Here is a 13,366-nt window from a genome sequence, read left to right as displayed (position 1 = left end):
CTGTATATTAGATAATAGTTCTGTATCACTGTTAAATTTTCTAAATCCAGTAATTGTTCTGTTGTATGTAAAAGAATACCCTTCCTAAGAAATACATGCTTAAGTGCTTAGGAATAGCCAGTAGGACATTTATAACTTACTCTCAAACTATTTAGAAAATAGATATAATATAAATAGATACATACATACATATATACATAGATAATGGATGGATGGTGCTAATTTGGCTGAAGGGCAGAAGGAATTCTTTTTCTTTTTTTTGTTTTTTTTTACAAATAGTTCATTGTCAAGTTGGTTTCCATATAACACCCAGTGCTTATCCCCACAAGTGCCCTCCTCCATGCACCTCTCCCCCCTCGCCCCCCCCACACCCATCAGTCCTCGATTTGTTCTCAGTATTCAAGAGTCTTTCATGGTTTGCCTCTCTCCCTCTTCCCCACTATTTCCCCCCTTTTTCTCCCCCTTGGTCCTCCGTTAAGTTCCTCCTAATCCTCCTATACGTGCAAACATATGATATTTGTCCTTCTCTTCCTGACTTATTTCGCTCAGCATAACACCCTCAAGGTCCATCCATGTTGCTTCACATGGCCAGATTTCATTTTTTCTCATTGCCATGTAGTATTCCATCGTATAGATAAACCACATCAGAAGGAATTCTTTGATTCTTAAAAGTCTTATGTAAGTTTTAAATTATTTCAAGTTAAAACCATTTTTAAAAAAACTGTTCTTTTAGGGGTGCCCGGGTGGCTCAACTGGTTAAGCATACAACTTTGGCTCAGGTAATGATCTTGAAATCCATGGGTTCGAGCCCCATATCTGGCTCTGTGTTGATAGTTCAGAATCTGGAACCTGCTTCAGATTCTATGTCTCTCCCTCCCCTCCACCGCCTCTCCCCTGCTCACACTCTGTCTCCCTCTCTCTCTCAAAAATAAATAAATATTTAAAAATAAATAAATTAATAATAAAACTGTCCTTGTAAAAAAAAATCTAGAAAATACCAAAACTGTATTTTTAAAAGGTTAAAATTACCATTTAGCCAGCACCTAAAGAAAAATCTATTAATATTTTTTAGTGTATTTCTTTCCTAATTTTTGTTACTTTTTCATTTTTTCGTAATACTGAATACTCTATTTTTAGTCTCTTTTCCAACAGATTCACAAATATTTTCTGTTTCAGAAGCCATGGTTATATAAATTTTAGGAGTCACAATATCTCCTTGAGCATGTATACCATAATTTACCTAGCCATTTTAGATATTTGTTTCCAATTTTTATTTCTCACAATAATGTGATGAACATCTTTACGCATGAGGTATGGTCTATGTTTACAATATTCAAGACAGAGTCTGAGAACATTTTAAGGCCCTTGCTATATAAGCACCATTACAAGCTGCCAAATAAGCACTGCTATTGACTGAATGTTTGTGTCCTCTAAAAATTCATACCATGAAACCCAATCCTCAATGTGGTGATATTTGGAAATGGAGCCGTTGGAAAGGGATTAGTGCCCTTATGAAAAAGACTCCAGAGAGCTCCGTTGAGTGAGGACACAGTAAGAAGATGGCTGCCTATGAACCAAGAACCTGGTCCCATCAAATATGCCAGCACCTTGATCTTGGACTTCCCACCTTTTTAACAGTGAGAAATAAATGTGTTGTTTAAAAGCCATCCTGTCTATGGTATTGTTATAGCAGTTCAAACAGACTAAGACAAGCACCATCATTTTAAAATCTTGAGAACATGACAAATTTGGTTTAAATCACTTCAGAAAGAAACAATAATTTATGATTGCAGCTTAAAAGCACTTAATATTCTATTTCTACGTAACATACATCTACCCCAGCCCTAATGAAATCAGAAAAGCACTACCTAATTTTTTTTCACTTGTTAATTTTATTTTTAATTGTAGTAAAATACATATAATATCAAAGGTATCATCTTAACTATTTCTCAATGTGCAGTTCAGGAGTGTCCAGTGTGTTCACAACATTGTGGCATGTGCCATTTTTAATTATATAAATGCAAGAGTAGATCTTCCTTTGTAAAAAGAACAGATAAGGGGCTCCTGGGTGTCTCAGTTGGTTAAGCATCTAACTCTTGATTTCAGCTCAGGTCATGATCTCACAGTTCTTGAGTTTGAAAGAGAGAGAGAGACAGACAGAGAGAGAGAGAGTCCAAAGTAGGCTCCATGCACTGTCAACTCCCTTTAGGGGAGTGAAGTCTAGAGTTTTATTTATATGTCAAAATACCTTAACCTGAAGCCATCCCTAACCCCTCCAAAAACAACAACAAACAAACAACCCTCCCACCCCCGTTATCTTTTACTACAAAGAAAAAGAGCAACTTACTGTATAAAATCCTAAATTTCTTAAGAGAGTCTTCATCAAAATTTCAGCCAGATGAGTGTCTGGATGGCAGCTCTGAGTGGCATAAGGTTGATCTGACAGGTTTCCATAGCCAGTACACACAGAAGAGAGGTCAGCAGCATCAGAGGGTGAGCTATAGCCAAGTAAGGAAGCTACGTGGGTATGATCTTGTAAACTTGTCAAAATGATATCCAGTTGCATTCTCTAAACAAAAATATTTTCATCCATGAAATAGGTATAATAGTTTAAAATGCACTTAAAAAGAAAAAAAATCCCATTCAATACCCTGGTATCTTAGGAAGCATGTATTTAAAAGAAAAGCTATCCTGGGCACCTGGGTGGCTCAGTCAGTTAAGCATCCAACTCTTGATTTCGGCTCAGTTCATGATCTCACAGTTCGTGAGATCAGGCCCCATGGCAGGCGCTGCTCTGGCAGCATGGACTGTGCTTGGGATCCATTCTCTCTCTCTCTCCCTCTCTCTCTCTCTTTGCCCCTTCCCTGATCACCCTCTTTCTCTCAAAAATAAAATAAAACTTAAAAAAACTTAAAAGAAAAGCTATCCCATTAATGCCATTTGGAAAAATGTAACTTATAATTCCTTCTTTTACCAAAATACCCAAACTCTAAGCAAAAGAGTATTCTCTGCATAATGATTTTAGTTAGCACTGTAAGAGTAGGAAATATTACCAGATAAATTATACTACACATTCTTCTATAGAATTATCAATGTTAACTACTTAGTCTAATATTTCAAATAAATCACTTGAAATCTAAACTAATAAGAAATACTCACTGGAGGCAACTGTAGATATTATATTGCCAGTAAGTACCACTTTTTCCCTAAAATCTATAACTCTACAATTGATTGTTCTGCTTGGTTGAGCAAAATGTACTTATATTAATGTACATAAAATATTAAAAATGGAAAGAATAAGCATATTTATACCCTCAAATACATTTTCACAGTCATCTTTTACTTTTTATATAAGTAATTTCACATAACATTCTGGGCATGGAACCAACAGTAGCACATGACCTTGATTTCAACTCAATACACTATAAAGTACAATGTCTGTGGTTTGACAATATAACAAATTATTAAATTTTAATAACTAGCCCCAAATCATTTAATACATTATCATTTGCTGCACCTTTTTAGAATTCTGGAAACTCTTCAGAAGAAAACATTAAATACTAGGCTTTACTAGATTCATCAAGAGTTATTCCATAAACACATGGCAACTGATTGGCTTTATATCCCTCTGTTTTTGTGTGTGTGATATTACTGGTTTACTCAGATACAGTGTAAAGGCTCACCTGTCCTTTAGATAGGCTTTCCCATCTATCAGGTCCTTGGGGCAAAAGAGAATGAAGCAATTCCATACGTTCTCGTAATGGAGGTAACAGCATGGTTGCTCCCACTGACAGAGTTTCAATTACCACCTAATATCAAAAAAGAAAAGTGTATTTATTGGCCTAGCCCTTATCTTTTTAACAGAAATACATGAAAAATACACTGACTATTAGGGTCACAGAAGTTTGAAGAAGGTAAATTACAGAAGTCTAAAGAAAGTGACATGAAAAAAGAAAGCATGCAAGTCCTTTAGAGGTCTTTAAGTAAACTAGAACACATATTTTGAATTTGCCACGAATAGCTAATCATTATCCAACAAATAATTAGTACTGACTCTCTAGTTCGGAACGTGGTAAGGCTCTTTGCAAAGTGTTATAGATGCAGGAATGAATAAGACAGACAAAAGCCTTGCTTTCATAAGCATACAGTCTAATGGGAAAGAGATCCTGAGCAAGTAATTTTAAGTGTGAAAGGAGGTCACACAGGGAGGGTATAAACTTGAAACACACACAGACACACACACACATAATTAACATAGCCTATGGGCTCATGGAAGGTCTCCCTGAGAATTGGGCATTTAGGTTAAGAATTTTTTAAATTTTTTTAAATGTTTGTTTATTTTTGAGAGAGAGTAGAATAGCTAACGAGTAGCTACATTATCTTAGGCCTCATAATTTCTCTGGGCTATAGCTTATCAATAAAATGAGGGTACTGGACCAGAAAAAAAATAAACACTTGAAGATTGAGAGCACTTATAAATTTAAAATACAAAAGAAGAAATTTAAAGAACCTCAATAGGAGAGTTAGTATATAAAATTGAATTTCTTATAAAGCAGATGGGGGGAAAATGGAAAACAGGAAAGAAAACACAAGAAAAATTATGAGGACTTGTCCAGGATGATGTCTAGTAACCTAATAATAAGGAGTTCCAGAGAGAGAGAAAACAATGAAGAGGAAATCAATATACTATATGTTTCAAGATAATTTTTTTTTTTAATACTTTTATTTATTTCTAGAAGAGAGAGAGACAGCGTGAGCAGGGGAGGGCCAGAGAGAGAGGGAGACACAGACTCTGAAATAGGCTCCAGGCTCTGAGCTGGCAGTCAGCACAGAGCCCGACGCGGGGCCCGAACCCACGAACCGTGAGATCATGACCTAAGCAAAAGTCTGACGCTAAACTGACTAAGCCACCCAGGCGCCCCTCAAAATAATTTCTTAAAACTGAAGGCTATGAGTTTGAAAATCAAAAAGATCCACCCAAGCATAAACAGACCCACATCAGCTAAAATGTGAGAACATAAAGGACAATTTGCTATAGAACCCATAGAGAAAAACAGATTTCTATACAAAGGATAAAAATTTGAATAGCATTTATTTTTCTGAGCAGTAACACTGAAAACTAGAAGACGTAACTTCTACTGGAATAGAATGAATTCTTATAGGAAATCATTTAGATAAGAATTCTATGCCCTCAACTATAGGTGAAAATATTGAACTCACAAACTACTTAACTATGAGTATATTTTCAAAGAATACTTTTCCTGTCTACCCTCTCTCAAAAGCTACTGATGGATATAGAAACCCAGCAGACAAGGCCCTAACCAAGTGATCAAGGAGAAAATCTTCTAGTAATAAGACATATTAGTACCGTGAACCCCATGATGTGATGTGCTAAGGACATATTATGATTTCTGTGGCATTCTTGCCAAAAATGCATAACCTCAGTCCAATCATAAGAAAACAATAGAGATATTCAATAAAATAACTGACCAATACTCAAAAACTGTCTAGGTCATGAAAGACAAGGAAAAAATGAGGAAAAAACTGCAGGAGACTAAGGAGAAACAACAATCAACTCTAATATGGAATACTGAATGTGATTCCTGAAAAATAACAAGGGCATTACTGGGAAAATGATAAAATTTCTAGAAAGCTGTTTAATGTAATGAATAGTATTAAACCAATGTTATTTTCTTGGTTTTGATAATTGTATTATGGTTATATATGACATTAGCCTTAGGGGAAGGTAAGTGAGAAAACTACTTTTTGTGCAACTTTTCCTTAAGTCAACAAATGGCTCAAAATAAAGCATTTAAGAAAAAACAAAAAAGAGGAGCAACAGTGATTGCTACAAACAGATTAAGTTACTAGAAGTTTCAGAGATAAAGAACAGAAACATGCCTGTACACATGCTGAGAAAATTCATCTCTTAAGGACTCTCCTAACATAGTAAAATATCAAGAACATTCAAGGAATAAACAAACAATTCTAAAGATAATTTTTTGAAGTTTATTTTCCTTATTTTATTCCAGTAATTTTGACCTTTTAAAAATACTACACTACCTCATTTCTGATAAATATTAAAAACTCAAAGTTACTGTGCATTCCCAGGTTAATATTTCTTCTACCTGCAAGCCAGTGCTATGTCTCTCTAGTTGAAAACTCAGTTACCTTTTTTGTTTTTTTTAAACTGACATCTAATTCACATGTCATAAAATTCACCTTTTGTAAGCATAAAATTCAGTGGTTTTTAGTATATTCACAGATCTGTACAACCATCACCCCTCTTCTAATTTTAGGACATTTTCATCACCCCCAAAAGAAATTCTGTGTCTATTAGCTGTCACTGCCCATCTCTCCCTCCCCCAAACTCCTAACAACCAACAGATTTACTTTCTCTGTACATCTGCCTACTCTGTACATTTCATATACAGAGTATATAAAACCGTATTATATGGAACCATATAATAAGTGGCCTTTTGTGACTGGCTTCATTCATTTGGCACAATGTTCACAAAGTCCAGTCATGTTGTAGCATGTACCACTACCTCTTTCTTATGGCTGAATATTACCCTCCATGGACATACCACATTTAGCTCATCCATTCATCAGTTGAGAGACATTTGTTTATTCCCACTTTTTAGTTATTATAAATAATATTGCTATGAACACTCCTGTACAAGTCTTTGAGTGAATAGATGTGAAAATGCTACATTACATGGTAATTTAATGTTTAACTATTTAAGGAACTATCTTTCGAAAGCAGCTATACCAATTTATATATCCACTAGCAATTAAGAGAGTTCCAATTTTTCAACACCCTCACCAATACTTACTTGATACTGTCAGTTTTTTTTTATTAAAGCCACTGAGTGGGTATGAAGCAGTATTTGATTGTGATTTTGATTTGCATTTCCCTAATCACTAACACTGTTGAGCATTTTTTTCATGTGCTTATTGGCTCTATGCATATTTTCTCTGAAAACATGTCTACTCAAGATTCTCTGCTCATTTTTAAAGTTGGGTCACTAAAAAAAAATGAAAATAAATAAAGTTATGTTATTCATCCTTTTTATGGTAGAGTTGTAAGGATAAGTTGTATTGTTGAGTTTATATGTTCTGGAAGCTAGAATGTTATCAGACCTATGATTTACAAATATTTCTCCCATTCTACAAGTTATATGTTCATTTTCTTGATAATGTCCCTTTGAGACACAAACGTTTTTCATTTTGATAAAGTCCAATTTCTCTCTCTTTTTTTTTTGGTTGCTTGTACTTTCAGTATCATATCTAGGAAACTATTGCCTAATCCAAGGTCATAAAGATGATGGACGAGTTGACAAGCAAAATATTTATGTACAACAGAAGATTATAAAGCCTTAGAAAGGAAGAAAATTCTGACACAGACTACCACATGGCTGAACCCTGAGGACATTACACTAGGTGAAATAAGCTAGTCACAAAAAGACAAAAAGTAAATGATTCCACTTACATGACATATTTAGAGTGTCAAAAATCAAAGAGACAGAAAGTAGAATGGTGGTTGCCAGAAGCTGGAGAGAGGATGGAATGATTTATTGTTTGGTGGGTTTAGAATTTCAATTTTATAAGATGAAAAAGAATTATGAAGATGAATAATGATGATGGTTGTAGATTATAAATGTATTTAACACCACTGAACTATAGACTGAAAAATGGTTTAGGAGTGCAAGGGTGGCTCAGTCCGTTAAGCATCTGACTCTTGATTTTAGCTCAGGTCATGTTTCCCAGGGCTGTGGTGGTATCAAGCCCCATAGTGGACTCTGCACTGAGTGGAGAACCTACTTAATATTCAATTTCTCTCTCTCCCTCTCTCTTCCCCTCCACCCTGCCTCTGCCCCTTTTCCCCACTCACGTGCTTTTTCTCTCTCAAATAAAAAAATAAATAGTTAAGATAGTAAAGTTTATGTTGTATGTATTTTACCATAATAAAAAAATAAAACTGGGTCCTTGCCCTCAGAAATTCATCCTCTAGTAGAAAAGACAGAGGAGTTGTTTGTGAACAGACAATTCCAAAACAATGTGATACAATGATAACATATATGAGAGAATTCTAAAGAATGTCAAAAACATTTACTCCCACCAAGAAAATAGGAGTAAGGGAAAGAACATTCAATTGATTTTTTCCAATATATGGCTGAATTTATGAGAAACAAATTCACAGGAAGATGTGTCTGGAGATACATACTCCAAGTCCCATTTGCTTACCTCTTGAATTTCATCTGGGACAGTTGAATCCATCAATCTGAAGAGCAAATTTCGAAGTGGACCTGCCTGTCTCCCAAGAATGCTGGTAGCTACCCCTCCCGCAAGCGCAAGAGCAAGGTGATTTGAAAGCAGCTTCAGGCACAGCTTGAGGAAATTGTGGTGTTCCCTGAAACCAAATAAACTGATGTGAATTTCTGAACTATAAAAGAGCTTGTGCTATCCAGTTTGGGTAATATTCTTTTTTCTCTTTAAAAATTTTGTCAAATTATGACCAATAGTAATTTTAAAACATGATTCATGAAATTATAGGTAATTTTTCTTAAAGGTTATTATCAGTTAAGTACCTAAGTTTGGCTCTTTTTTTAGATTTTAAAGAAGTTTAATATAATTGAGGACAAAATAGGACAAAAAGAACAGTAAGTCAAAATTCAAAATGAGTAATTAATAGACGCAGGTGCACGCACACACACACATACACACACCTCATATACATATATATAACATACCTTGAGGAAGGGAAAGGGAGTGGGGGAATCTCACTGTTTATTTTATCACAGTATCTCTCAAGAAAAGAACGCAGGTGTGAGAAGGTACTCTCTTCAAGATCTACACAATAAGGTCGGTGCCATGCAACAACTTGTCTAGAAGGAACCAAAAGAAAATCAGATAATAGACTTGATGGGGGAATTTTCACACATGATCAAAAACAAAACTGAATCATTACTGAAGCTGAAATATTTCAACAAGATACAAAGAAGAAGACTTTCCTGATTATGAAAGTTAAAACCCTTCATTTTAGCAACCAAGGAAAACCAAGAATTTGCCATCCCTAGAGTTCTTCAAGAAGAAAACATTTAACCACAACCTGCTTCAGGTTGATACTCACTCACTTAAAGACAGAGGACTGAGCCACATGATCTACTATAGTCTTCCGGTTCTAAGGGTCTATAAAAGGTATATTTTGTATTAAGAAAAACAGCCTGACTCTATAGATGATAAACTGAAATCTATTAAAAGAACAACTCCTAATGACTCTTGTGAAGACTGTCAGGATCTTAGGAACCAACTACATATGAAGTGGGGTGTTGCAAATTAGTATGAATAGAAAATTATTTATAATCAATTTACTATATTTTTAGCTTTTGGAAGGTAATTATAAAATGTTTTTAATTGGTTAGAATGTCATAATAAACCCATCTGAATCAAAGGTCTAGAATGAAATTATAATACATGTCACGTTTAAATTTGCCCACATCCATCTGAAACCACCTGAAAATTCCTTAAAATTCATACTCCCAATATTGGCTAAAAATCACCTACCTGCTTATCTAAAAAAATATGGTTACCACTTCAGGAAAAAGCTAAATTCCTGCAAAAGTAACTTCCTTTATTTAAAAGTATAGCCACTGCAGGGCACCTGGGTGACTGAGTTGGTTAAGCGTCCGGCTGAGGTCAGGATCTCATGGTTCATGGGTTCGAGCCCCGCATCAGGCTCTGTGCAGACAGCTAGAGCCTGGAGCCTGCTTCAGACTCTGGTCTCTCTCTCTCTGTCCCTCCCCCACTCATGCTCTGTCTCTGTGTCTCTCAAAAATTAAAAAAAAAAAAAAAAAGTATAGCCACTGCTTGTCAAAAGACCAACCACATAAAGGCCACTGAGGCGAATCAACTGTTTAGTAAAGCCTAGTTTGATTTAAATTATTTTAATGTAACTTCTTAATATGCATTTAATTTTTAAAATCATTATCTAGAGACAGAGAAGGAATTCAAAATGTTCAGAAGACATTAAAGACTTAAAAAAATATCTTAAATACATGGTATAACTTCTTGCTTATATATCTAAGCTCAACATTCAAATTGAAAGAACTCTACATGCCATTTCTGTGACGGTAAAAATATCAATACTAGAAATGTTTAAAAGGGCATTTTTATGAACAAAGTATAATTATTTTTGCTTTTATTTGTGTTTCTGTTGTTATTAGAACACAAGAATTTTTAAATGTGAGCATTCTTACCTATCCCTAGGAAGAGCAGTCCACGCCAGACTATGTGATGTTCCAGCAGAGATCTGCTGAATAGCTATGCCATCTAAGCCACTCACTTTCTTTGGTTTAGTAATAGGACCTGTGGAATTTCCTTGGCCACACTGCCCCATTGAATTATTACCCCAGGCATAAACTTCATTATCTAGAAACAAAATAGAGAACACAAGAAAAACCAAATTTAAATGTAATATATTTATAGAAGGTAATAGTTAATACTACTTATTTTAAAAACAAATGACAAAAATAAATAAACAAAAATTAAAATAAAAAAAAAACAAAAAAACAAATGACATTACCATGAGAAAGAGCCAAACAGTGACTGTCTCCGATAGAAATATCAACTATTCTTGTGGCGGCCAGTTCTTCAATAAGTTTGGGTCTCAAAGCAGTAGCTTCTGAAGAACCACAACCTAGACAAGCTCCACAGCCCCAAGCATAGACCTAAACCAAATAGAATAGCACTACATGTTACTTCCTGAGATACTAGGGTGAACATTTAAATTGCTTAAAAATAAATATCACGTATTAAACAAGAGTGTGGTTTGATACTACATAATAACTTTCTGTTGTTAAAAATAATATTTACTCTTTTGACTGTTAAGGATTTTCAGTTATTCATTGTTCTTTTTTTAAACATTCATTATACAGGCAGACAAGTAGCCAAACTGAAAAAGAAAAATACCTGGTCACAGAAAAAAAAAATGGAAGGATCTTAGAAGGGTCTTAGCTTAGAAGTACTGTTGCTATCTGACAACTTCTTCATATGTTTCTCACTCTGCAGGTCTCAACAAATATTTCTTGGTTGACTAGACCAAGGTATAAACATATAAAGTGAAATCACGGGACTGATGTTTATCATTTAGTTAAAAACTACCACATCTCATTGATATAAGAATTTTAATGATCACTTACAAGATGGCCATGTGAGCAGTAGTCCACACAGTTCTCTTTGAACATCTGCATTTTTGGCTGATTAATACTACAACAACCACTGACTAATTTAAGAAGCTTGGGGGAAAGGTGAGGTGAAAAGGAAGATAAAAGGGTGAATAACTTCCAGTTTGGCAACCCAAAACCAAACAATTAGCAAACCAAGTGACCTTCTTTTCCCTTCGGTGGGTTGTGGTAATATCATACAGACTTTTACCATTACGCCATCAGGTTTGGGACTTTTTTTGTCTTGCAATTCTTTCAGTAAAGACTACTGAGAGATTAAACCTCTTAAACAAAAAACGAGCAGCAAATGCTTGTACCAGTTGTTAGAAAACTACTTAAGACAATTATAAAAAGAACAAAATTCCAATATGATTAAAGGTGTATGTTAGGAGGGGTTAACAACTAAAGACAAGTAAGGTGAAAAAATCTGTAGTCAAAGTCATTCTAAATCTCCTAAACCACTCAAGTGCAATCCAGTACGGTTACTCAAGAAGACCCATATAGCTAGAGTTTGCTCTTGCAGTGTTACTGTGGCTGAACACCAGATAAAGAAACACTTAGCCTTTATTCAGGGACTCTGTTATCTAAAAAATACATTATTGTATTTTTCAACATAAGAATCACACTTAATATGATGGGAAGTCAGCAGTGAAATGGCCTAAGAGGACTGATGGAAAAGTAGATACCTATTGATCACCTCATGCTCTGCAAGTATAACAGCAAACAGAACTTCCTTTGCCATTTAAAAGTATTTCTCTCTCTCTCTCTCTCACTTTACTTTTTCCTAAGTATATAAATTTGATTTTACATGACTTGGTGTATTCATGATACAACTAGTCTATCTTGCAACTAACTTACAAGTTTCTTTGGATTTCAATATAAGAAACGTATTATCAACTAATAGCTGAATAATACTTGATAATTTATAAAAACTTTCAATTCATATAATTACCTTATCTGATAATTTGTAAGCAAATTAGAAATCATTACCCCTCTCATACAAAAGAACCACATGATGATCAAGGGAGGTATGTGATTTGACTATGACTATACATCAAACAAGTGAGCATCTGCTGGCTTCAATTCACAGATTCTCACCACAAAACCCGTAGTGACAAAGATGTGAAAGACAAGTTTCAGGTTTTAAGGCAGCATCCAGCACTGTAACAAACGACTAATGTAATAAAATACAGGTTAATGAATAGTTTGATTTTTTAGGATACAAGGCATTCTAGACTCTCAAAAAAGAACTAAAATATGTGAATTTCAGCTTTGCTATTCATCTGCCTTGTGAATTACTCAGAAAACATTCTTATACCACTACCTGGCACATAATGGATTCCTACATGTGAGAAAATGAGTAGTCAGCTCACTTTTTCACTGTCATTGCTAACAGAATAAGAAGAAAATTATTATCAGTCTATCCCAATACCTGGACCCCCTCTAACATCAACAAAAAACAAGACAACAATTAAAATATGCATACAGAAGTTCAAAAGCTGATAAAGGTATTCTAAAGCTCTGACTACCTGACACACCCTTTCTTAGAAATACCTATCCCCTCAGACTATTTTCCACATGGTAATTTCTCCTTACCCTCTCTAGTGATCACCTTCTTGCCTTCTTAGTTGCTATCACTGGTTCCAACAAGATCTATTCTATCTCCCACTATCCATAATTTTTAGGAAAACATTTAAGGGGTGCTGAGTGCTAAAAAGGTTTAATGAAACCATCTTAATACAAAGAACAGGAGGCTGAGGGTGGGTTTATCTGGATCATACAGGACAGGTGAGAAAATCTGATTCCTTTGCAAATACTCCATCTCTTCAAACAGGAGAAAATATTTCATTTCAGTAGACTGCCTTTAAAATTTAATTTTTAACTTTGAAATTTAATTATAATTACTTTTTAGTTACCTACTCCTCTGAAATAATTTAAACTTTTTATGCTCATCCCTTAGTCCTACCTGCCCTGTTGATGTTAAAGCAAGTGAAGACTGGCTTCCAGCACAAACTTTGCGAATGAACATTCCTTGTAAAGCTTCAACAACTTTAGGTTTATACACTCTGTTAGTATCGCCATGGCCAAGTTTGCCTATTTAAAAACAAAAACACATACACACACACACACACACACATTCA

General features: G+C 34.8%; 1 protein-coding gene across 7 annotated transcripts in view; it reads right to left on the bottom strand.

Annotated features, from left to right (window-relative positions):
• HERC1 (HECT and RLD domain containing E3 ubiquitin protein ligase family member 1) overlaps positions 1-13,366 on the bottom strand; it is a 145,317-nt gene that overhangs the window by 114,747 nt on the left and 17,204 nt on the right. For all 7 annotated transcript variants that reach the window (XM_077747491.1, XM_077747535.1, XM_077747517.1 and 4 more), the window contains exons 7-13: positions 13,192-13,319; positions 10,586-10,730; positions 10,260-10,431; positions 8,754-8,888; positions 8,248-8,413; positions 3,684-3,809; positions 2,348-2,569 (exon numbers count right to left, since the gene is read on the bottom strand). In XM_077747491.1, the coding sequence (XP_077603617.1) occupies positions 2,348-2,569; positions 3,684-3,809; positions 8,248-8,413; positions 8,754-8,888; positions 10,260-10,431; positions 10,586-10,730; positions 13,192-13,319 (1,094 nt within the window). The remainder of the gene's footprint in view (positions 1-2,347; positions 2,570-3,683; positions 3,810-8,247; positions 8,414-8,753; positions 8,889-10,259; positions 10,432-10,585; positions 10,731-13,191; positions 13,320-13,366) is intronic.

Source organism: Crocuta crocuta, unplaced genomic scaffold (assembly GCF_008692635.1).
Source record: "Crocuta crocuta isolate KB4526 unplaced genomic scaffold, BGI_CrCroc_1.0 scaffold130, whole genome shotgun sequence".
Classification (NCBI taxonomy): domain Eukaryota; kingdom Metazoa; phylum Chordata; class Mammalia; order Carnivora; family Hyaenidae; genus Crocuta; species Crocuta crocuta.
The sequence above is the reverse complement of the archived record's forward strand: the minus strand, read 5'-3'. Positions and strand labels throughout refer to the sequence as shown.